This window comes from Penicillium cinerascens (assembly GCF_028974065.1).
Source record: "Penicillium cinerascens strain IBT 15544 chromosome Unknown contig_5_segment0_segment0, whole genome shotgun sequence".
In the NCBI taxonomy this organism is placed as follows: Eukaryota; Fungi; Ascomycota; class Eurotiomycetes; order Eurotiales; family Aspergillaceae; genus Penicillium; species Penicillium cinerascens.
The window spans coordinates 1,725,777-1,749,287 of NW_026695294.1; the positions used below are offsets into that span (position 1 = coordinate 1,725,777).

General features: G+C 50.4%; 10 protein-coding genes across 10 annotated transcripts; 6 read left to right on the forward strand and 4 right to left on the reverse strand.

Annotated features, from left to right (window-relative positions):
- Positions 1-211: 211 nt before the first annotated feature.
- N7498_005099 (enolase C-terminal domain-like protein) lies at positions 212-1,653 on the forward strand (the record flags this gene model as incomplete). Its single annotated transcript, XM_058452161.1, has 3 exons — positions 212-350; positions 408-630; positions 692-1,653. The coding sequence occupies exons 1-3, from the start codon at positions 264-266 to the stop codon at positions 1,651-1,653; spliced, it is 1,272 nt and encodes a 423-aa protein (XP_058308699.1). The 5' UTR covers positions 212-263.
- Positions 1,654-2,117: 464 nt separating this feature from the next.
- N7498_005100 (SDR family NAD(P)-dependent oxidoreductase) lies at positions 2,118-3,097 on the forward strand (the record flags this gene model as incomplete). The annotated part of the gene is made up of 3 exons (XM_058452162.1): positions 2,118-2,186; positions 2,260-2,994; positions 3,047-3,097. The coding sequence occupies 3 exons, from the start codon at positions 2,118-2,120 to the stop codon at positions 3,095-3,097; spliced, it is 855 nt and encodes a 284-aa protein (XP_058308700.1).
- Positions 3,098-3,159: 62 nt separating this feature from the next.
- On the reverse strand, positions 3,160-4,292 carry N7498_005101 (uncharacterized protein; the record flags this gene model as incomplete). Its single annotated transcript, XM_058452163.1, has 2 exons — positions 3,160-3,581; positions 3,638-4,292. 2 exons carry the CDS (start codon positions 4,290-4,292, stop codon positions 3,160-3,162), a joined length of 1,077 nt encoding a protein of 358 aa, XP_058308701.1.
- A 649-nt stretch (positions 4,293-4,941) lies between these two features.
- N7498_005102 (Zn(II)2Cys6 transcription factor) lies at positions 4,942-6,720 on the forward strand (the record flags this gene model as incomplete). Its single annotated transcript, XM_058452164.1, has 6 exons — positions 4,942-4,954; positions 5,005-5,370; positions 5,423-5,727; positions 5,850-5,917; positions 5,980-6,616; positions 6,673-6,720. 6 exons carry the CDS (start codon positions 4,942-4,944, stop codon positions 6,718-6,720), a joined length of 1,437 nt encoding a protein of 478 aa, XP_058308702.1.
- A 479-nt stretch (positions 6,721-7,199) lies between these two features.
- Positions 7,200-9,033, reverse strand: N7498_005103 (T6SS phospholipase effector Tle1-like catalytic domain-containing protein; the record flags this gene model as incomplete). The annotated part of the gene is made up of 2 exons (XM_058452165.1): positions 7,200-8,867; positions 8,920-9,033. 2 exons carry the CDS (start codon positions 9,031-9,033, stop codon positions 7,200-7,202), a joined length of 1,782 nt encoding a protein of 593 aa, XP_058308703.1.
- An 825-nt stretch (positions 9,034-9,858) lies between these two features.
- Positions 9,859-11,634, reverse strand: N7498_005104 (uncharacterized protein; the record flags this gene model as incomplete). The annotated part of the gene is made up of 1 exon (XM_058452166.1): positions 9,859-11,634. The coding sequence occupies one exon, from the start codon at positions 11,632-11,634 to the stop codon at positions 9,859-9,861; it is 1,776 nt and encodes a 591-aa protein (XP_058308704.1).
- Positions 11,635-17,072: 5,438 nt separating this feature from the next.
- On the forward strand, positions 17,073-18,977 carry N7498_005105 (amino-acid permease; the record flags this gene model as incomplete). Its single annotated transcript, XM_058452167.1, has 5 exons — positions 17,073-17,244; positions 17,303-17,373; positions 17,426-17,553; positions 17,612-17,793; positions 17,854-18,977. The coding sequence occupies 5 exons, from the start codon at positions 17,073-17,075 to the stop codon at positions 18,975-18,977; spliced, it is 1,677 nt and encodes a 558-aa protein (XP_058308705.1).
- A 607-nt stretch (positions 18,978-19,584) lies between these two features.
- Positions 19,585-20,134, forward strand: N7498_005106 (putative glyoxalase family protein; the record flags this gene model as incomplete). Its single annotated transcript, XM_058452168.1, has 3 exons — positions 19,585-19,718; positions 19,801-19,997; positions 20,058-20,134. 3 exons carry the CDS (start codon positions 19,585-19,587, stop codon positions 20,132-20,134), a joined length of 408 nt encoding a protein of 135 aa, XP_058308706.1.
- Positions 20,135-20,785: 651 nt separating this feature from the next.
- N7498_005107 (zinc-dependent alcohol dehydrogenase) lies at positions 20,786-22,047 on the forward strand (the record flags this gene model as incomplete). The annotated part of the gene is made up of 4 exons (XM_058452169.1): positions 20,786-20,910; positions 20,961-21,009; positions 21,061-21,217; positions 21,275-22,047. 4 exons carry the CDS (start codon positions 20,786-20,788, stop codon positions 22,045-22,047), a joined length of 1,104 nt encoding a protein of 367 aa, XP_058308707.1.
- Positions 22,048-22,205: 158 nt separating this feature from the next.
- Positions 22,206-23,167, reverse strand: N7498_005108 (uncharacterized protein; the record flags this gene model as incomplete). The annotated part of the gene is made up of 2 exons (XM_058452170.1): positions 22,206-23,000; positions 23,051-23,167. The coding sequence occupies 2 exons, from the start codon at positions 23,165-23,167 to the stop codon at positions 22,206-22,208; spliced, it is 912 nt and encodes a 303-aa protein (XP_058308708.1).
- Positions 23,168-23,511: the final 344 nt, after the last annotated feature.

The following is a 23,511-nucleotide window of genomic DNA, read 5'->3' on the forward strand; positions in this document are numbered from 1 at the left end:
AAGCCCCCTAGATAGCTTTGATTGGTGCAACAACCAAGCCATTGCAAAGAGTAATTGGGGCCGATGGCTGGAGAAGGGTAACATGATTTCCCGGTCTTCGGGCCAGAAATGCCCCGAGGCCTCGGATTTCCCCTCGCGACTTGAAAAAGTCCTGGACCCCCACGACTTCACGAGATCTCTCTGTTTTTCTTTCTTTTCATATCCTCTGTTCTTCTGTGGATCAGCATTTTCAAGCACCGATCTCTATTTCACCATATTCCATCATGGGCTCAACATCTCAGTTTCCCCGCATTAAGGAGATCCGCACTTTCGTCATTGATGGCGTTGGCTCCGGCGGCGACTACCACAATGTATGAATGCACGAGAAGACTTAATATTGAACTGCCAGAGTACTAACAGTTCACTAGGTCAAGGGAGGTCACTGGCTGATCGACAGCAATATCTCGACTCCCATGGCCAAGTGGCCGGAGTACCGCCGTTCGCGTACTTCCTGGGGCATCAACGTGCTGGGATCTTTCTGTGTTGAGATTGAGGCTACGAATGGGAGCAAGGGCTTTGCGACTGGCTTCGGCGGTCCTCCTGCTTGCTGGCTGACCCACCAGCACTTCGAGCGCTTCCTGATCGGCGAAGGTGCGGAGTACTTCCGATGTGCACAGAAGAACCCAGAAACTAACATGTACTATTTGGTTAGACCCCCGCGATACCAACAACCTGTTCGAGAAAATGTACCGCGCCTCAATGTTCTATGGCCGCAAGGGTCTGCCCACAGCCGTGATCTCGGTCATTGATTTGGCCATCTGGGATCTCCTGGGTAAGATTCGCAACGAGCCCGTCTACAAGATGATCGGCGGTGCCACTCGGGAGCGATTAAATTTCTACTGCACTGGTCCTCAGCCTGCGGCTGCCAAATCCATGGGCTTCATCGGAGCCAAGGTGGCATTGCCCCACGGCCCGGACGAGGGCACCGAGGGTCTCGTAAAGAACGTCGAGTACCTACGTGAGCAGCGAGCCAGCGTCGGACCCGATTTCCCTCTTCGCGTCGACTGCTACATGTCTCTTACTGTCCCCTACACTATCGAGCTGGTCAAGCGCTGCGAGGCCATCGGCTTGAACATTGACTGGTGGGAGGAGTGCCTTTCGCCCGATGACTTCGACGGCCACGCCCTGCTGAAGCGCGCCCATCCCACCGTCAAGTTCACCACCGGTGAGCATGAGTTCTCCCGCTACGGCTTCCGCAAGCTCGTCGAGGGCCGTAACCTCGACATCATCCAGCCCGATGTTATGTGGCTCGGTGGTATGACCGAGCTCCTCAAAGTCTCCGCTCTCGCCGCCGCCTATGATATCCCCGTAGTGCCTCACGCGTCCGGCCCCTACTCCTATCACTTCGTTGTCTCCCAGATCAACAGCCCCTTCCAAGAATACCTGGCCAACTCGCCCGATGGCAAGTCTGTCCTGCCCGTCTTCGGCAACCTGTTCTTGAACGAGCCCATCCCCACCAATGGATATCTCGATGTCTCGATTCTGGACAAGCCTGGGTTCGGACTTGAGCTTAACCCTGCTGCCGCGCTGATCCCGGCCTCTACTCTTCTTACCCCCGCGCCGCAGAAGAGCCTGCGTGCTCCTGAGGAGAAGATCAATGGCACGACTGCCTGAAATATTTTTGGTTCAAGGTGTTATAAATATTACTCCCATTTCCTGTTCCTTGACTTGACGAATTGTTCAACCTCCAATGATGTTCATGTACATAAATAGCATTTGCGAAACTCATTCCTATAGACTGACATGTTCCCGAATGAGAACTTTTCCCTAGTAATACTGAGTACCTAAAATGTAATCTCCACTTGTACACACCCGCCCTTTTTCTCCCACTAACGTCAGGTCAGCACGTGCCTCGGACTGGCTGCGCGGAACAAAGTTGCGTCTTTGCCCCTCGTTGTGGGGTTGCTTCCCCCACACTCGGGGTAACATCATCGCGAGGCCCGAAATCTTATCGGGGCTTTGCGTTGTGCTGGTGAAAATTGACAGCGCGTCCTTTTCCTGTGTTAAGCGGAGACGCCGGCATTATTCTTTAGCCTTTTGTCGCTCAGTTGCAAAAGAATCGTCACAGCATAATCACCATGCCTCTCCCGCAGTTACTCGTTGGCAAGGTTGCTGCCATCACCGGCGGCCTCACCGGCATTGGACGGGTAATCAGCTCCTTTCCCTCTTCATCAGTCTGAAGCCGCTTCAAAAAAAGTCCACTGACCTCGATTAATGTAGGCAATTGCCCTAGAATACCTCCGCCACGGAGCCAAAGTCTCCGTCAGCCACCTGGGCGGACCCAAGGAGGACGCCCTGCTAGAAGCGCTCCGCAAAGATGTAAACGAGATCGAAGCCGGAGCGGACAAAAGTCGATTCATTACAGTATCCGGCGACATCTCGCAGCCCGAGACAGGCAAGAATTTCGTCGCCCAGACCGTCGAAGCATTCGGACGTCTCGACGTGTTCGTAAGCAATGCCGGCGTGTGTCAATTCGCCGACTTCCTTGAGTCCGTATTCTTCATACCCCAGCAATCAACCAAAACTAACAGAAGCAGGCTCGAACCTTCCCTCCTAAACCATACCATCTCAACCAACCTCTCCGGCGCCTTCTTCGCAACACAAGCGGCCGCCCGCCAAATGGCGCTGGCTCAGTCACCTCCCGGCGGGTCTATTATCGGGATTAGTTCGATTTCTGCGCTCGTCGGCGGTGGCCAGCAGACTCATTATACGCCTACTAAGGCTGGTGTGTTGAGTCTTATGCAGTCTTGTGCTGTGGCGTTGGGCAAGTATAACATTCGCTGCAATGCTTTGCTTCCGGGTACTATCCGCACTCAGCTTAATGATGAGGATATGGCGGATCCGGAGAAAAGGGCTTACATGGAGGGTCGGATTCCCCTTGGTAGGCTTGGCCAACCGCCGGATTTGGCAGGACCGGCTGTTTTCTTGGCTTGTGAGGATTTAAGTAATTATGTGGTAAGTTGCTTTCTCGCGTCGGTTAACCGGTATCGTGCTAATGATTATATAGACCGGTGCACAGATTCTGGTTGATGGTGGGCTCTTTGTCAATCTACAGTAGATATTGCGATGTGTTGTGACCTCGATAGAAAATGGAACCTTCTCCTGATATACAAAAATCTTTCAAAGCTCAACACCGTACGCCTTCACTGCTACTTGTCCCCACACCCCTTGCTTTTGCTCCTCCGTAAGCTCTCTTCGTTCCAAAATCTCTTCGATAACTCTGCGCCATCTATTCCACGAGACGTCATTTCCACCGCCGCCAACATTACACACCGGCCAGTCCGAGCCGAACATCACACGCTCGCATCCAAATGCATCAAATACCACGTCTGTCCAGGGCTGTAGTCGGCTCACCAGATCAGAAATATCGGGCTCAACCTTTCTACTTAATGGCGGAAGCTCCGCGAATGCTCCAGAGAGCTTCATATACGTGCTTTCACTCGCAGAAGCCATCTTTGTAATCAAATTCTTCCACTCCAAATACTCCTCATGAGTAGAAACCGAGTCAGGCAAGATCCGAAGATTAGGTTTGCAAAGGTGATCTGTGCCATCAATGTTAGCATAACGCCCACAGTAAAACAAGCAAGACAAAACCCACTGATAACAATGTTCAGTCCATTGCCTTCTGTCCCAGCATACACCTTATCCATCATTTCAACAGCCTCTCGCAACTGATGCAATCCACCCTGTCTTGCATCAATTCCAAGATCAAACGCAAGTCCCTCCCGTCCCAACCAGCGCAAAGCATCCACAAATTCAGTGCTCAACATAACTCCTGCCGGCTTATCCTGAACCAGATACCTAACCCCACACACCTTCCGCCAGATATTATCCGTCTTTGTCCGCTCTTTAACCTTGGCCATGTACTTCTGTAGAACATCTGGGCCACCAGGAACAGGTGCCCAAGGTACAATCCCAAGACAAAGATCCTTATCGACGGCGCTATGCCCTTCTCCGGGTTCTGGCTCGCCGAGCGCGATACGCGTGAGCAGGGATACCTCGTCTAGAGCATGTTTCCATCCTGGGCCGGACCGGTCATCTACTGAGGATATGCGATCGGTTTCGAGGAAGATGAACCCGCGGAGATATTTTCCCGGGGTGTTTGCGGAAGTTGGGACGGATAACGCGGCGTGTCGGTATTCGTTGACGCTGTGCTGGGTGCCAAGGGGGCTGTTTGGGCCGTACCAGGCTAGAGTTGGGAGGTGTGAGGCTGGGAAGAGATGGACATGGGAGTCCACAATTGGAGTTGACATCTTGATCTCGCGCTTTGTATTCTTTTTTTAAACGCGTGCTTGGAGGACTTTCAACGGTCAACCTCTGAGGCTGCTAATGCGGGGATGCGGGGTTGATTGTCAATTGTGGGCCTTCATACCTGCCAGTTCAACTTGGATCACGACCTGGTACAATATTGTGAGATCTCAATGCCGAATGCACTTAGAATTGAATTTAGGAATGTTATGACCGCATTTCTTCATCGAAAGACCGGCCGTGTGCTATTGAACGGGCCGTCGGTGGTCTTTGCCCCGAGGGAAATGCGACGGCTAAATTAGTTGGACCCGTTGGATCCGTCATTTCCGGGTGGCTACGTAATTAAGTGAGAGGATTTCCATTTATCCGATATCTCATCCGATGGTTTGAGATCAGTTCACTGTCACTTTAACTAGGAATTGAATATGTATACTCCGTTAATAACTTGATACCTCATGGTCTGCCATCCTCGGCATAACTTCGGCGGCTCAGTATATCCGAGATCCAGTATCCATGATCGCTCGACCCCAACTCAAGCCCCCTACCTCATTCGACTTGCTTACGGGAAGGGCGCGTGCGTGAGCTTAAGGTTATCATGAATTCTTTACTTCTAGCAAAATGAGTTCATTGATGCATCTAGACTGATAATCGAACATGGGATTCACCGGTACGTGTCAAGAAAGCGGCCTTCCGAGGCATATCTGATTTGCTGAATAGATGCTGCCTGTCTGACATGCCGCAAGAAGTCGCGTCGATGTGATCGTGCGCGACCGAATTGCAGGCGTTGTATCAGTAAAGGACTTCAATGTGAAGGGTATCCTGACAAATTTCGCTTCTGTGGCATTGCCAGCCGTGGGAAGTGGAAGAACCGAGAAGCGCCAATACCGGCTCAGATTACTCCCGAGGGAAGCTCCAGTGAAAATCCACCTCAAGTGAATCATAATAATGAACAGTCGGGTGCTTCTGCGACAGTTGCGGACACGGCAGGTCTTACCACGCCGATGCAGAGCTTGACGCCGAGTGATCAACGTGGACTCGACAAGCTTCTTGCTTCGGTCGAGGTAGAAACACTCTTGGCGCATTGTAAGCATAGCTCGGATTCAGACCATCATGAACCATATCTAATTTTTCACAGACGACCAAATCATTTGCCCGCATCAAATAGCACAACTCGATGGCAGTGACAACCCTTATCGACTTTACGTGCTTCCTCTTGCTTACGAGCAAATCGGTCTTTTATACGCAGTCCTCGGGCTATCAGCATGCCATTTGGGTCGTTTGAAGGGGGATTCACATCTTTGTGAATCAGCGGCCGTCGATTATCGGCTCAAAGCCATCACCGCGCTAGGGCGTACCATCAAGAAGGTCGGCTCCGGGGCCTTTGATGAGAATGAGTGTGATGGCGTCTTCGCTACCATTCAGATTCTCCTACTTCATGACGTGAGTTAATGTATTCCTGACAGATGCGAATACATGACTCAAAAGACTGAGCTTAGATTTGCGAATCGGGAATCTCATCGCATGGGGCTCATATCTCAGGCGCTATGTCTATATGTTCGCAGTTGAAGCTGGACCAGACATTGACTGTTGAGCACAAGAGGACCGTGTTCTTTCTAGGCAACCTTGTCTGGTGATATATCCTAAACTCCGAGGATTATTTCCATTCCATATGCTAATATTATGCTACCCAAGGTTGGATATCATTCGCGCATTCTCGACACCGGAACGATTATGCTTCACCCAAGACCTTCGCAAAAGGTTACTGTCACTCTGCGACTTACGATTTGAATCAGTCAACGGCTGTCCACGGGAGATAGTTTTCATCATCGGCGAAATCCTCGAACGAGCAAAAGCGCATTCGAGCGGCCGCTTAGAAGCTACAGAGTACGAAGAACTACTTCAAGGGCTAGTTCTGAAGCTTTATCATTGGGATAGCTCCCGCTGCTTCTATCCCAGCGACGACCCGCTTTGGTTATCAGTCGCCGAGGCATTTCGTCACACCTGTATCCTGCGCAGCTTGCGCCTCCTTGATGCCACCGAGTCCGCTGCAGAAGCGCGTATACAGGAATCTGTTGCTGCAATTCTTGATTCTTTGGCAAATATTCCTGGAAGCAGTGCTCTGGTTGAGCTCTCAGTCATGCCTCTGTTTATGGCGGGGGCTGATTGTCTTTCCCCGCATTCACGGCATTACATTTTACTGCGCCTGGCGGAAATCAATGGCAGGTCCGAAATGGGTATTGAAGGACCGAAGACACTACTCGAGAAAGTATGGCGTGCGCGAGCACAGCAGCCAAAGCATGATCGAAGCAATGTGCCTTGGATGCTCTTCGTGAGTTTTCTTTGCTTGTTTTTGCACATCAATTGATCAATGCTAATGCTTTTCAGACACACAACTCCGAATCCGCGCACCAGGATGATTATTTGATCATATAAACAGTCTAATTGCGCTGCTAGAATGAGCCCTAGCTTTGACCGCGAGACCTTCCGCTGAAAAATGCGAAAGATGAAAGGTTGGAAAGCATGCAAATTTCCAAATTTTCGTCAGTACTTGGATCAAAAAGGAATGGAATTATATAGGAACCTCATTGCCAGGCCCGTGGCCAATCAAACCATCAATTTTCTATTGGCTCAGGCAAGAGACACTATTAAAATAGCCCGTTCAAGCAGTACAGTCTACATTAGACCTAGAGATTCCAGTCTTTGTAATATGTCATAAAACCTAAAAATTAAGATTCAGGAGCATAGTGAGCTATCAAGAGTTCCCCCTGTCACCAATAGACTGCTTTCCAGGCCATAATTTATATATACTGATTGGCGGTGACAGAGTGGCGTGAGTATGGGACCCTAAAGGCTGACCGGCGAAGGGAATTCGATGGGACCTGATACTAGCAAAACGAGAATCCATGCAAATATCAAGCATCCACATGAGAAGAATCAAGACAAGAACTCTCAACCTTCTTTCTCACATACGTTTGTCTCACAAGATCCCCCTCATGCATACAAACCTCCCATTCCCCAATCCCATACCTCTCCGGCGCCCTCTTCACACCTCTTCCACCACCACCAATGATCAGATTCCCAGGTCGGTAGTTCGGATCTATCTGCATGCGATGAATAGCACAAATATGGATCTGTGCGTTTTCTGGGATATCGCGCACTTCGCCACAAGGCAGAGGCCAGCGAATTGGTTTCCATGATCCGTCGGCTTGCAGATCCATTCTGCGGAAGGGCATGTACTCCATTAATCGCCAGGAGAATGTTGAAAAGAACGAGAGGCCACCACCGTATGTTAGGCAGTCGTGTGCGATGCCGGTGTCCATTGTGCGGGTGAGGGTTTCTTGGAATGGGTCTTGATCGGTTTCCTGGCTAGGGTAAGTGCTGGTGCTGTTTGTGATGGTGGGTTCTCTGACAGGCGCGTTCTCGTAGGAAGGTGCTTCGTAGCAGTTGAAGCGCTTGAGCTTTTCGGGGTCGAATTCGAGTCCGACTATTTGCGCTTCTTTTACCATCCAGACTAGAGGAACGTGGCTGAGAGGGGTTGGGTCGTTCGGGTTGAGTTTCCAGCCTCCGCCGACATCTCCGTGCTGCCCGGGGAACCAGACCTCTGAAGTGTCTTGCTTATGCTCGTCCTCTTCGTGGCCTGGTATGTCCAAATTGGGGACGCGGAGAGAATTCCCGGAGACTGCGCTCTTGAGTGAGATTCTATCAGTCAAAAGGCCGTTGTGGGTCGGTATGTCGACCGCGCTAGGTCTCCGAATTGGCGTTAGTGACGGCGATGGCGATGGTGCGCGGTATCGCATTTCTTCACCATAGGTCTCTTGTCGAGATGCTCGACGCGCTTTCCTCGATTCATTGTTGTTGACCGGCTCTACAATCTCCGGGACATTCGCTTTCTCACCATCCTCCCGCGACAACAAGTGTCTCAACTTGTGCATATGCGGATGGGTATTCACAAGAGGCTTAACCTCCGAGATCAAGTCTTGTCTGAACTTGGCACGACGCTCATCGATAGAAACCGCATGGCGAATAACTCTCGCCGTAGTCTGCGCCGTGTACGGAAACTTGCTCCTCTCCATCCAAGCATTCTCAAACATCGGAACACTGTTAACCGTATCAAAGAGCCCCATGAACTTAATCCGACTGACAGGCCGACTAAACGTCTCCCGAAAAGCCTTCATGAATTTGAAAAGTTTATGCCTTTCTTCATGATCATGTTGTGTAGCATCACGTCGATGTTGCCACTTTGCAAATGTTTTCCAAGCAAAGCGAATAAGCTCTTCGTTGCCGCGTTGCAGTAGACCGATGTAGTCGAGCATCTCTGCTAGGAATCTGGCTGTGTAGGATCCCCGACTGAAGCCGAAGAAGTAGATGTCGTCGCCGGGAGCGTAGTATCGCATAAGGAATTTGTATCCTCCCAGCACGTGTTCGTCGAAGGATGAGCCCAGCGCGGCATCTTTGGCTTTTTTGTAGGCTGATTTGATCCGCTCTAATCTGCCTTTACTTCCGAGCGAATGCGACGTCACGTATGTTCCTATGCCGGGCTGGTAGTAATGGTACTGGTGACTCTGGCTCCGATCGAGCATCTAACAACCAATTAGCATCAACGCGAGAAGCTGAGGTGAAAAGGGGTCGAACGCGATAAATCTTCACGAGATTCGTATCGGAAGCGTCACCAGCAAACTTGTTCCCCGTCCCATCAAAACACAAAACAAACTGCTTCGATTGCTGGTGCGGACCAAACGTCTCCATTCTTGGAATGTGCATTTCGCATGAATGGTACTAATACCACATGTGAGATCCATGGTTCGTATATAAGAACTCCAGTAAGGCGCGCTGTGGCGGGGCTGAAATCGCAGCTGGGGTGTGGTTTGGCCTCAGCCTTATGATCAAATCATATTTTGACGTGAGGGCACGCTCGGGGATCCGTCATATTGCTTGGCCTGCAGATCCGCGGTGCTGCATGTTTACCGTCGAGCGGCCTTAATAATTGGCGGCGTTGGTTGGTTCGAGGATGGTGGGTCAGTCTGCAGCAGATGCACACTTTGCCATTTTGCTACAAGTTCCCGAAGCCAATCGAGGTTGATCTTGCTGTTTTAAGTGTGATTGTGCAGCTCGTGCAGAAATGTATGAACATGTTCGTCCAAAGCGTTCTTATTTGCTCGCGAGGTGCTTCGGCCTTCTCACATCCCCTGAAAGCTTGTGTCGCGTCCGAGTTGGTGTGCTTTTTAGGTTATTACTTCCAAGGCTTGTGGGTCTGGAAGGTTCATAATAGCTGCCGAAGTTGTCATAGACGATTCGCGCATTCATGTGATGATCGATTTAAATTCTTACAATTACTTGCAGGCTTGTCGAGTTGACTCGTGATGGGTTTAAAGTGCCTTCGCCTCTACATTTCGATAGTGGTTGACTGTTTCCACGTTTTTATGTTATTTCACTTTTTTCTCTGGTCATCAATGCTTAACTGACATGGGTATAGTTTTCATACATTGCTCATTCCTTGGTGGGTCTCACGACCCCCGTCCTCTGCTCCGGTTCCACAAACCCATCTTATGCCAAGATTCTCAATTCCAAGACTTATACAGGAGGAGCTGATGAGCCGGGAACCAGTCCTGGAATAGCGCCCGGGCTGAGATGCATGATCTCAGCAATATCCTCATCAATCAGTGGCCCCTCGTATTCCTTCCGCGCCCGGACGAAATACCAGATACCACTCAAGATCAGCACGCCGCCAGTGACGACAATACTGTAGTTCATGGTGGAGTAATTCACCGGAGTCTCGGAGGGCCAAACACTCCAGAAAAGGACGAATAACATATACACACAAGCGTACGCGTTGTTAATGGTACCGAGAATACCGGGGACCTTCCACGGACCCCAGATGAGAGGAGCCTGGGAGATTTCAAACTCCACCTGGCCAGTAGTTTTCTCGGGAATGTCGCGTTCTGGGCTGGACGAAGGACCCGCATTGGGGGGGTCCTCATTAACAGGGCTCTTGGGGCGCACAGGGGTAACGGACTTCTCCTTGGTACTGGAACTGGCGCTGGCGGCTGCATCTGGGAGGCCGTCGAGCATAGTCCCATGGGGCAAGACATGGCCCATAATGCGGTGGTAGAGAAGTAACGCACTTGGGAGGATATAGGTGCTGTAGAATCCGGTCACGGTCAGGGAGATGACGTCGTTAAAGGCAGTGTCGGAACCGATGTAGATGAGAGTCAGGGCGCAGGCAAATCCACAGACTACGGTGACAGATACGATGGGGACTTTGGTGCGATGGTTCACTTGGCTCAGGAAGCGGGAGAATGGCAGGCCCTTGTCGCGCGCAAAGGACCAGGTCATACGAGATGCTGTGGTGGTGATACCAGTGGAGCAGGCGCCCGTCAGGACTATGATGAGGGCGGTCATGACGGATGCGCCGGCGTAGGACTGAGTGCTGTCGTAAAAGACCTGGATGAATGGAAACCCTGTGACTGAGTTCAGAACATGATCGACGTCTCCGATGCAGAAGAGAACCGTAACCATCATCGCGAGTCCGAGAACACTGTTGAGCGTCATTCCGGTGATGATTGCGCGAGGGATTACCACTGCAGCGTTGGCGACCTCTTCGGCCATATGGACGCTTGCATCGGCACCCACAAATGTCGCAATGTTTCCGATGAATCCCACGCAGTAGGATAGGCCTTGTGTTGGCCAACCTCCTTCATTAAGGGAAGTGTGGAAAACAAAGTCTGCCGATCTTTTAGGTGACATAGCAAGCAGGGTAGCCAGAATGCCAACAAAGCCCGCCAAGTGCAAGACCAACATAACGATCTCAAATCGGGGAAGAATCCCTGGCACCACGACGTTGATGAAGAAGGTACCTGCGACACTCGCCCAGGCCAACAGAGTGTTCTGCCACCGTTGTTGCGGAAAATCAGGGCTGTTCAAGGTGATAAGGCCTTCGATCATCGTCCCAAGGAAGATAGTCTCGGTGGCGATCGTCGCGATCCATGCCAGAGAGGTGAGCCAGCCGATCAGATAGCTGGATGCCTTCTTATATTTCAGCGGAGCAAGCATATACACCCAGTAGTACTGCCCACCTGCAATCGGAGCCATAGACGCCAATTCCGAGATGACAGTGTACGTCGACAAGGTCGACAGACAGGCGATCACATAGCCGTAAAAGGCACCCGCAGGGCCACCATTCTCCAACGATTGGTAAAACAGCGTGAGGACTGTCTCCCACGTGATCAGTTCGGCCATAGCGAAGCCGACGATCGACAGAAAGCCGAAACGTCTCTTGAGCACCTGCTTCTTGCCCAGCCGGGCCAAGGCCTGGTCGTCGGCCGACTGGGGAACATGTTTGGGTTCCATGGTGGGGACGTTCGGAGACCGACGGAGTTGCGTCCTCGATGAGATGAGGAAGAATACGCTTATGCTCCACCAAACATTATCATGTAGATCTAGGCAAGATCATACACAAGGGCAATTTTTTTCGGGATCGGGAAAGCAGGGGGACGTTCGGAAGGTTTTAAATGCTGCCGAGGCCGTCGCGTTTCGCTAAGCTTCTCCACCTTTTCGCTTCTGCTCCGCCAATACGGCTAGCGCCCCATACAACCCACAACGACGCCCTAGGAATCGCTGCGGAGGTGACCCTTGCGCGTTATCTGGGGATCGTCGCATCATCGAGATAACCGTTGCCGCCAATAGAGGCAGTCGCGTCCCGTCAGCAGGGACCAGGGGGTACACTGAACATAGCGAACACAGCACGTAACAATGCGCACGCGACGAAATACGGGAACCGTATTCCCAAATAGGTAAAGCATCTGGTGGCAGCACGAAGAGCCATTCACAGAGACCCTTGAAGTGGGCTCAGGCCTTGGCATTCCCCGATAGCCCTCCTCCGTCCAAGTTTTCCCTCAACGGGCTACCGATTCCACCCGTCGGAGCATAACTTACTGCCGCGAATCTGATCCTTTCATAAAGACCCTATGACGCGCAGGCTGTTTAGGATTCGAGAGTCTTTCGCTGAAAGACACGTTCCAGTCAAGAGATACGGACAACGTGATAGGAGATGATTCCCCGCATTGACTAAACTATGAATTGCACCTATCTTTGACTTGATGCCCGTCACAGTGATTAGACGTTCGCATTCGGTTACCTCTTCGATGGACCGTTATCGAGTCTACCCCGCAGGTATGACATTGGTATTCTCTAATCCCCAGAAAAATCGACCTTGCACGTTCGTCTCTGTGTCGACGAGTTCATATTCCCTTTGATCCATCTCTTTAATGGATCGATAGCCAGCGGGGAAAGATGCAAATTTATCTGGCGCAGCGATGAGACATCTCAGTCTTTCATTCCTGTCGATCGATGAATGGGGACTGTCAGCAAAATATCTCTCATCGCGTGTGGCCATGATATCGAAATATTCATATGCTGCTCCAAACGCTCTCATGGTCCCAAGAGATCGATTCCAGGGCGATAGAGAACTGCGGCCGGTTCCCACCCAATGCGATTGTAAATGTTGACCCCAAAGGCAGTGTGACCGTTCACGAGGAGTTCGAACAACACCTCCCTGTGTAGCTCCTCGTCACGATCAGAGCACCACTTCTTATTTGGCTCCAGGTGGAGGCCACATTCAAGGTCTATCGACCGAAAGGAGATTTAATGCAACTATCCGGTGGAATTTGAGATATATTGAAATTATTTGTATGCTATGCCCCTTCTGTGTTTCTGAGATCTGGTGTAGCAATATCAAATTTAGGTTTATATGTCATGCCTAAAAGTTCCCACCGGCTTCATTTGGATTGACGGAAGGCCATTGCCGAAGACGAACGGCTAGTACAAGTATGGATTTGAAATCTAAAGAAAAAAAAAAGATTTTAAAAAAGGAGCGAAGGCGATTTGAACGCCTGACCTTTCGAGATATTGCAGAATACTGCAATCGAAAGCTCTACCGCTGAGCTATCGCTCCGTTATTGTCCGATTAATTTCGGAGATTCTCAATTTATTATAGTGTAACGTTCATGCTGACAGTTCGACGGGACCTACTCTTCAAGTTCCGCATATAATTAGAGAAGAGTATATAGGGCTCGCTGGGGACGATTTATCGGGCTCGCTGGATATGACTAAGATAAGTCAGGTTGCCACATTGACTAGCTATATGAATTTTCGAGGAAATACAGTGACATCTCACAAAGCAGGGGTCCAAATAACCTTAACCCGTGTATGTGATTGTTTTATCCTCATTTCTTTCATACTTTTTTCGGGATAAGACGTTCAAATTGAGCCAAAAAAAAAAAAGACAAGGAGCGAAGGCGATTCGAACGCCTGACCCTATGATGATAGCAATGACCTTTCGGACAGCTGCAATCACATGATCTACCCCTGATCTACCGCTCCACTATTTGCCGTTGCGAACATTTAGACTTTCGCTTAATATGATTATCTATCTCTCGTCATTCATTCACACTTCATTCCATACACCTCGCCATTTTAGCACGGCACAGTTTCCAAGTGATACGACAGTCCATATGAAAAAGGTCTTAGCACCTTGTGGGACAATGCCAATAATGTGGCATCCATTATACAGTCGACGTGTATATACCATACGGTATTAGACAAGATAAAGGGGATTAAAAATAATTGTACCTCCATACTCTCACAAGTTAATTCTCCAGCCCTAAATAAGGCATCAGTCAGACGGCTTCGGCGTCAAGAGCTATATATCTAGGGCACCTGCTCGCGAATCGGAACTCTCCAAAGTAGTTAATCGACCTAGCTTATTACTGGCGTAGATAAATCCGTAGATTACATCGCGTGCTAACCATTAAGCTCAGCGGTTTTTGATAGCCGAGCATTGAAATGATCTACTGGCAGCTCAGTTTTTTAAAATTTGCACAATTAATTGCGGAGAGATAATTGTGATGCCAAGAGGTTTTCGAAGACAATTCTTTTTCTTTTTTTCAATCAGAAATATTAAGGGGTAAGGCTAGCAAAAGTACGGTCGTCGCAATACCACTCCAAGTTTTATTGCGTATATTGTGGACCAATTGCGCGCAGAGATTCTGACAGGGATCTACCGCATGTCTCAGGGTGCTGGTCACATGCAAGTCAAGTGCGATCTAGGCTCCTTTCATAGCATCACATGGTACCGGAGCCTACCACTCCAATGCACAATTCCTCTTCTCTTCAACCTCACATTTCCTACGCATGATTTCTATTTATAATGACGATTAACAATGATCAGTAATCGGGAGATCATCAAGAAACTCTTTGGCGTGGAGACTTAGCAAGATAATTCCAGTCCCCGAAACTGGACGAACACATCGCGTCACCTCTCACTAGTCTAGGAGCTTATAGGACATCATGAATATCGCCAGGTTTAAACTAGTCGTCTTCGTGACTTGCTCGCCTGTGTCCTAGTCGGGGTTCAATTTATATTTTGCGGTCCCCGACTCGGTCCCAGGATGGTTGATGCGGATGTGGGAGCCAATGCTCTCGGGACCGGGGCCTGGCTGGAAATCATACCCCCAATAGGGCTGGAGCAGTCCCATTTGCTTATGTAGTCATCAATGCTAGTCTAGAACTTGAAGTGGTGGCCCTCTACCAATGATTCTTGTCTCCGGCCTCTTTATTGAACTCATTCCCTCTGCGTTGAATTTTGACGGAAAGAGTTGGCCGGTGATGCATGTCCTCGTTTAAGGATATGGATGAAGAATTGCGGCAGCGTATTTTGAGGTTTACTTCTGTAGTCACTAACGATAGAGGGTTAGGGCCACAAGCTGACTGGATATTACTCGCCAATACATTGAGTTTGTTCGCCGAGAAGTCGAGGCCTGGGGAAACTTGGAATTGAACGACAAACGCCGACACGGTTCCCTCTGGTCCCAAGTGGATCTTTGAAGGGTCCCCTCGCATATCATCTTCTAAATCCCTTTTTTGGGGGGAAATGCCCACTCAATCATAAAGCCGACGATCCAAGCAGTCCATTTATCGACCTACTGCACAAGTATCCCTCGGGAACACTACAGTTCATAGGATGCGGCCTTCCAATATTAAACCAGGAGCATAAGTCTTTCGCGACTTGACGAATGGGAAGATTGTATTAAGCCTAACCGAGCAGATGGGGAAAGCCCACCCAAGCTGCAAGGCCGCGCGGACTGGGCGCATTATTTTGCGTCTAAAAAGTGAGTCTGATGACCCCCCAAAATCCCGTCCAGACCAGATGCAAAGATTGCCGTAGCCCGAATTGACCGGTAGTGCCCGGTGAACCATCGAAAAGGACCTCGTTTAGTCACCTTAATTCAAAAGGTAGCTCCTACAAAAAAAGAAACCGATCCTTCTTACCAATGGAGGAGATCGCTCTGGCGACCTACCGTCATTTTGAAAAACAGGGTCTCACGTATGAGTTTCAGGGCAACGGTATTGACAAGGATATTACAAGCTCTATTAACGATATGCATATGCGTAGCGGCCTCTGTTCCCGTAGCCGCGAGGTACGAGTCTGAGAGTACGGAAGGCGCGAGTGGAAGGCTATCCGGTCGACTACGAGCGCCAGTGGTGGCGCTAGTTTGGTTTCTGGAGGCTTCATGTGTGGCGCTAAACATATTCCATGGTTTTACCTTGTGTCGATCCCCCGCACAGCACCCTGGGCACGCTTTAGAGGTTGTTTGTTCTTGAGGATGTCAACCCTTGGGACCAAGGCGAGGTAGCCCCTGAGGAAGGACTATGTGGTGAGCATCAGATAAGAGTGCATTTTCATTATCTTTCATTCTCATTCTGAATGGATTCAGTTCTCATTACGTGTCGGCCTTTTTCTTCAAATACCCATGCGCCCGGATGGATTATGGTCAACGTGGCCCCCCCCCGCAAAATATCCGCCTTAGCCCCCATGATAAACAAGCCAAACTTGGCATGTGGGCCAAACCTTAACTTGCGTGGCAATACGATTGGACAGCTGCACGTAAGGTCGGCTTTAATTTCCTTGCCATTCGAGAGAGATCAGAAGATCGCGGTGAGATGCGGGTATTATTGGCGGGTGATAAGAGAAGTGGGTAAGACCCTATTCAACTCGCGGCCAGTCCAAGAACTGAGTCCCATTGTGCCCCATGGCGGGGCCGAAGCTTGTGCTAGTTTGTCGTTCCACCTTCTAGACCACTTGTGTCCCGCTTGCTTACAGGGTGTGTCCACTCCTTATCTTTTGTTACCCCAAAGGTTGATCCAAGCGCCCAGCACGACACAATCGCCACTAATCCCCATGGTCATTGTCACCCACATTTTCCTGTCTTTTCGAAAGTACTCTCGTTGTTTGGGGTTCGCGATCGCCTCATGGATTCCCTGGACGAGCGTCCGACGGCATCGGCATTAATTTCCTAGGCGAATGTTTCATACAACACCAACCATATCGCAACAACCGTGAGGAGACAATTTAGGCGACCCCGTATTTTAATCTAATAAACCCACCGGGTACCGTCGGGGGGCGGCGTGGCGGGATAGAGATAAGCCTCCAACCGACACTATACCCCGGTCTGGATTGGCCAGCTCAGCAGGGGCCTTTCTTTATCAAGCCTTAATTCGCCATTCCGACGGTCTGGTTTCCCTTTCCAGAGTCGCGTGGCGTGCATATGTTCCCTTCGAGCTTACGCCCTCTCATACGCCCGACTATACGCCCGCTCAACGCCCGAAGTAACGTTAGATCGACATGGGTTTAGGAGTCCGTCCGTATATAATGTCCAGAGGTCCCGGTCAAACCGGCCCCCCTTTATTCTTAGTTCTACTCGAGCCTATACTAAATTCCCTCGGTCATCATGTCTGCCTCCGAAGAAGACATTGAGAAGAAGGCTGTTACTGCCGTCACGCCGGCTCCGGACAGCACCACACCCGGCTACGGTGATACTGTCGCTGACGATCATGGTGTTGGAGAGGTTAACCCTCTGAAGCGAAACCTTCAGGGGCGTCATATGCAGATGATCGCCATTGGTTTGTTTTTCTCTCGCCGCTAATTGTTCGCAACCTGGCTTACGTATCCTTTGTATAGGTGGTGCCATTGGTGCTGGTCTGTTCGTTTCTACTGGGAGTGCACTGCAGGAGGGAGGCCCCGGGTCTCTGGTAAGCCGTCTAACAAACAATCTATTGGAAGCGGCTAACGGTCATTATCAAGACCCTCGGATACATTATTGTGGGTGCTTTCCTTCTGCTTACCATCCAAGCACTGGGTGAATTGGCCGTTCTCTATCCTGTCAACGGAGCTTTCTTCTCATACTGTGTTCGCTTCATCAGTCCTGCCTGGTCAGTTACTATTCAGACTGTTTCCAATCTACAAGACTAACAACTAACTGGATAATAGGGGCTTCGCTGTCGGTTGGGATTATGCAATCAGTTGGCTCGTCATCTTACCTTTCGAAATCACCGCCGCGAGTATAACGATCCAATACTGGCGAGATGATTTAAATATGGGCATATGGGTCGCCGTGTTCCTGGTCGTTCTATCAGCCATCCAATTCTTCGGTGTCCGTGGCTATGGTGAAGGTAAGACGAGTGCCACTTCAAATACCAAGTCAGCCTAGTACTAACCCATCTCCACCTCAGTCGAATTCGCTCTCGGTCTCATCAAGGTCGTCGCCGTCATCGGTTTCATCATCCTCGGCGTCGTGATCGACTGCGGTGGTGCACCCAAGGGCGGATACATCGGAGCTCACTACTGGCATGACCCGGGTGCGTTCACCTCCTTCGAAGGTTTCTGCACCGTCTTCACAACTGCAGCCTTTGCCTTCAGTGGAACCGAGCTGAGCGGTCTCGCTGCTGCCGAGGCTGCCAACCCTGCCAAGTCCCTCCCCAAGGCCACCAAGCAAGTCTTCTGGCGTATCATGATCTTCTACCTCCTGAGTACTTTCATCGTCGGGTTGATCGTGCCTAGCAACGCGGACTACCTTCTCGGTGCCACCGGTTCCAACACCAAGGCCTCTCCCTTCGTCGTCTCTATCCAGACTGCTGGTATCAGTGGCCTGCCATCCGTCATGAACGCCGTCATCACTATTTCCGTCATCAGTGTGGCCAACTCCGCAACCTTCGGCTCTACCCGTACCATCCAGGCTCTGGCTGCGCGCGGCATGGCCCCCAAGTTCCTCGCGTACGTCGACAAGGCTGGACGTCCCATTTACTGCGTTCTCCTCCAGATCGCTTTCGGTTTCCTCGCTTTCATCAACGAGGCCTCGAGCACCGGTAGTATTATCTTCAACTGGCTGCTGGCTTTGTCCGGTATTGGCTCCTTGTTCGTTTGGGGTAGTATTTGCTTCGCCCACATCCGCTTCCGACAGGCATGGAAGTATCAGGGTCGGGACGTCAAGGAACTTGCCTTCGCCGCCCCCTTCGGTGTCATTGGCAGCTGGGTTGGCGTGTTCCTCGCCTGCTTGACCCTCGTTGCTGAGTTCTACGTCTCTGTTTATCCCATGAATGCCGAGGCCTTCTTCGAGAATTACCTCGCTGCGCCGATTATCATCGGTCTGTTCATTTTCTGGGTGGTCTATACTCACTTCAACAAGGATCCTGCACTTGACCGTGGAGCCTGGCTGACCAAGATTGAGAACATCGACGTCTTCAGCAACATTCGTGATGGCTCCCTGGATGTTGACCTGCCTCCAAAGGTTGAATATGCCACCTGGGGCGAATATTTCAAGGCGGCGCCTCTGCGAGTTGTTCGCTCTTTGTTCTAACCTCTGGGTCGGGACATCCTTTTCACACGGTGTTGATTCTGGATTTTCAACTCTTGTATAGCGAGGTCTCCCACTGGTATTTATGTTTGCTTGTCTTATGCTTGCATCACTAGTGAATCTACTCCTTGAACCTTGTTTAAAAATAAAACTTTGAACAATTCAATCCATGTTTGCAAAGTACAGGCGTACATTTTATTTCCTAGTCAAAATAGGCATTTAAATTAGTAGATCCTTCCATCTTGGTACAAGTCGGAGTGCATAGAGTCGATTATTCGGCACACGATTTCCACCACCAACGCGATATCCCCAAACAAAAACAGGAAAAGATCAGACGGATAATTATCAGTCGTGAAACGGATACTTATCAGCTCCCGAGTCACGCAAGGCCCAAATTGAGCCAATCCAAAGCGAATTCAAAGTCCGCGTCGCCAGTGGAGCATGTCCAAAGCAACCAATCACAATCGGGATCAGGTTTCCGATTCGCCGTGATCGCGGGGATGTCACCGAACGCGAATGAATAAAGTATCGCGTTTAGCCGGTGTACCCAGTATCATCTTGCATGGACTGGAGACCCCTAAAGATACCCTAGTACAGTTACTGTTCCGTCATGATCTCTGGTATCGCGCACGTCAACCTGACTGTGACTCCGGGGACGTTGGAGCACGCGGAGGAGTTCTATGTCAAGACGCTGGGGCTGGTGTCCGCTCCTGTGCCGGAGCTTCAAAAAGGGTCCATTCTTTGGTAAGAAACTTGTCTGGGGCTGAGAGGCGCTGCTCTCCGGATCACTGGCCTATAGGGTGAACGCTAACCCAGATGGCTCTAGGTTCAATATCGGCTCCAGTGGACAACAAGTCCATGTCACCTGCGGTCCGACGGACCCCGAGCACACTCGGCACCCCTGCTTTAAGCTGCCTTCTCAAGATGAGCTGGAGGAGATCAAGAAATCCATCTACGATCACAAAGTCCGGGGAGGCCCTGCAGCGCCGATGGCTGCTGATAAGCCCGGTGAGGCGAACTCTGGTGAGTTGTCTATCAATCAAGTGGCCATTGGCTTTTGGAACTCATAGGGATTTGCAACAGGGCCGAAAGGAAAGGAATATCCGGAGCGGTTCTTTGCGCGGGATTACGCGGGTAATTTGCTAGAGTTCACTATTTAAGGATACGAGGCTGGCATGGCTGGCATGGTGGCTAGTTAACGGTCGCTATATTCTAAATATATGTAACGTTCCCATTTTTCTCTTCTTCCAATTAAATTATGCTGTCGAGCGTGTCCGTGGCCGTGGATGTTCCTTTCCCGGGGTTTGCGGGTTTGCGGGGATGCGGGGTTGTCCGATTGACGCCCAAGACAACACTTCATTGAGGACCTTGGGGCATGGGTATATATAAATTGATCCTGGACATCCTTTAATTGACAGTCGTCATTATATATCGCTAGAGCCTTGGAAATTCCCGATTTCGATCCGTTTGTATCTCAGGCCAGTTGCATAGTCACAATGCAACCAACCGAGGTCCAAGATGACTCCACCTCGCGCCCCTCACTTCATCATTATCTCCCCGGACTGCTCTTCTAAGATTTGTTTGCCCCAGATCCCGAGGCATACAATTCGGAGTCCACGGGTGCCTTGGCAATCACCCCGCGATCCAAACGCTCCACATTGGCGCTTTCTCCTCTTTCACCGAGCAGAGGGGTTGCCTCCTATTGACGTCCCCTTAACCCGCGGATGCTCTTCTTCCTTTCTCATCAGTAACTCATCAAGTAATTAACCCCGTCTACCATTCAATATACACATAAATTATTTTACGCGATCATGGCTGCTCCTGAGATCCCCAAGACGCAAAAGGCCGCTATCTATGACCAGCCCGGAACTGTGTCCACCAAGATTATCGACATCGATGTGCCAGAGCCAGGTGCAGGCGAGGTTCTCATTAATCTGTTCGTGTGTCTAAATCGAGCGGTTGAGGAGATACTAATAACCCCCTCAGGACTCACTCGGGCGTGTGTCACTCCGACTATGGAATCATGACCAACACGGTATGATTTGCTACCTGTGCTCTCAAAGATTCGCATTCTGATCAATCACAGTGGGACATGCTCCCATTTCCAACGCAGCCAGGCCAAGTTGGAGGACATGAGGGCGTAGGAAAAATCGTCAAGCTCGGCTCCGGCACAGAAAACTCCGGCCTGAAGATTGGCGACCGAGTCGGCATTAAATGGATCTCCAGTGCATGCGGAAACTGCCGTAAGTTCATTTTGATTCTGCCAGAAATTCTCAATTATCACTGACAATCGACATCAGAACCCTGCCAGGCCGGGTCCGATGGACTGTGCTTTAACCAAAAAGTATCGGGCTACTACACCCCCGGCACATTCCAGCAATACGCACTGGGTCCAGCCAACTACGTCACCCCGATCCCCGATGGCCTGGACTCCGCCGAAGCCGCACCGATGCTCTGCGCCGGTGTGACCGTCTACTCGGCTCTGAAGCGCAGCAATGCCCGCCCAGGTCAGTGGGTGATCATCTCCGGTGCGGGCGGTGGACTGGGTCACATTGCAGTGCAGCTCGCCAGCAAGGGCATGGGCCTGCGCGTGATCGGAATCGACCATGGCAGCAAAGCAGAGCTCGTCAAGTCCTCTGGAGCCGAACACTTCGTCGATATTACTCAGTTCCCCTCGGACGACAAGGGTGAAGCCTTGACCAAGCACGTCCACGGGTTGGCGGACGGGCTTGGCGCGCACGCTGCGATCGTTTGCACGGCTGCTAATGCTGCGTATGCGCAGGCTTTGCCGTTGTTGCGTTTTAACGGTACTCTTGTCTGTGTTGGAATTCCTGAGAATGAGCCCAAGGCTATTGGTTCGGCGTTCCCCTCCTCGTTCATCAATAAGCATTTGACTGTTACTGGCTCTGCGGTCGGAAATCGGACTGAGGCTATTGAAACGTTGAAATTTGCTGCGCGTGGGGTTATTAAGGCCCATTACCGTACTGAGAAGATGGATGCGTTGACTTCCGTATTCAAGGAGATGGACGAGGGTAAATTGCAGGGTCGTGTGGTGCTGGATCTGTCGGGTTGATTGGAACGGCTTGTTGTGACTTTATGAGTGTATGTACCGAAATGTGTGACATGGTGCATAGTCAACCTGTAGTCCTCTGTTTATTTGATTCGGCTATCGCGGGTATACTCAATTCTAAATCTATTGACCGATAACGGTTGAAAGCTTTCACATCAGCATCACTCTCCCCTCGGCAGCCCTAGACCCCTCAGGATGTTCATAGGCCCGATTCGCTTCCATGCATCCAGTTGCTCCTGAGTCCAAATATAAACTGACCCCATCATCCCAGGTGAATTCGCCGTGAAGCCATGGAACTCCTTTGCCAGTCGCGGAATAACCACCATCCACCTCTTCGTAAGAACGAAGTTGTGCGGACAGGGAACATCTGTCGAGATGTTAAGCGCCTCTCTCGCTTGTTGCAAAAGACACTGGTAAACCTCTAGCAAATGTTCACCACCTTCCACCCGATTGCCGGGTAACTCTTCAAACTTTTGCATAAAATGCACAATCCTCGGCGCCATCTGCTTATCATCATCCGGAAAGAACTTGAACCCTTCATCATACCCCTCATGCCTCCCGGGGGCCGGAACAACCTGCAAATGCTTATGCTCCCTACTACAGCCCGCCAATTCACCACAATTAAAGAAAACATAATGCTCCTCGTTCAAACCACAGATCACACTCCACCCAGCCTCTATGTCATCCAGAACAAGAGGCTCGTGCTGTCGACGATATGAATCGACCGTTAACAGGAGGAGCATGGGGCGGAAAACAGGGAATTTATTCATAACCAGGTAATGCGTCTCATTCACCATCGTGATACACATATCAGGGTGATCGTTTGCTATATCGCTGCCGGGGCCGAAAGACATAGGCTGGGCTTTGACGCCATTTATCAGGCTTGATTTGGTCGTTTCGGGTGCATCTTCAGCCTGGGGTTTGATTTTGAGTGATTCCACTAGATGGAAGGAGAACTGGATATTGATTAGGGGGGTGATTGGATGGTCGGGTGGTGGGGACGAACGATCATCCCGTTATCTGTGACGAGGATTGGTTTGCTGGGTTGATAGTTTATGATGCCATCGGAGATGAGGCGGTCGAATTTCGCACATATGTCTTCGTAGCTTAGGTCAAGGGGCATATTGAAAGCGATAAATTGCCAAAAAGAATGGAATTGGGCCCTGGAACGCAGAAGATCAGAATGACGAGGCTGATTCCAAGTTCAAAATCCAGGAGAAGAGACACGATAAGCGGCTTGATCACGAGACTTGCCCCACTGTTTAAGCTTGGCGCATATAGTCTCGAGGTCTTGATCCTCGCTATTGCGGATTCGAAAGGCAGATTTAATGCGACGAAGTGGTTTAGCTTGGAAGTGAATTATTCTAACACCTAGTTTGTTGCGGTGCGAATAGCAGTGCCCTAATTCGACCAGAAACCATGGATGGAGAAGATAATGCCAATCCATCCTTTCACTATATTTTCTCG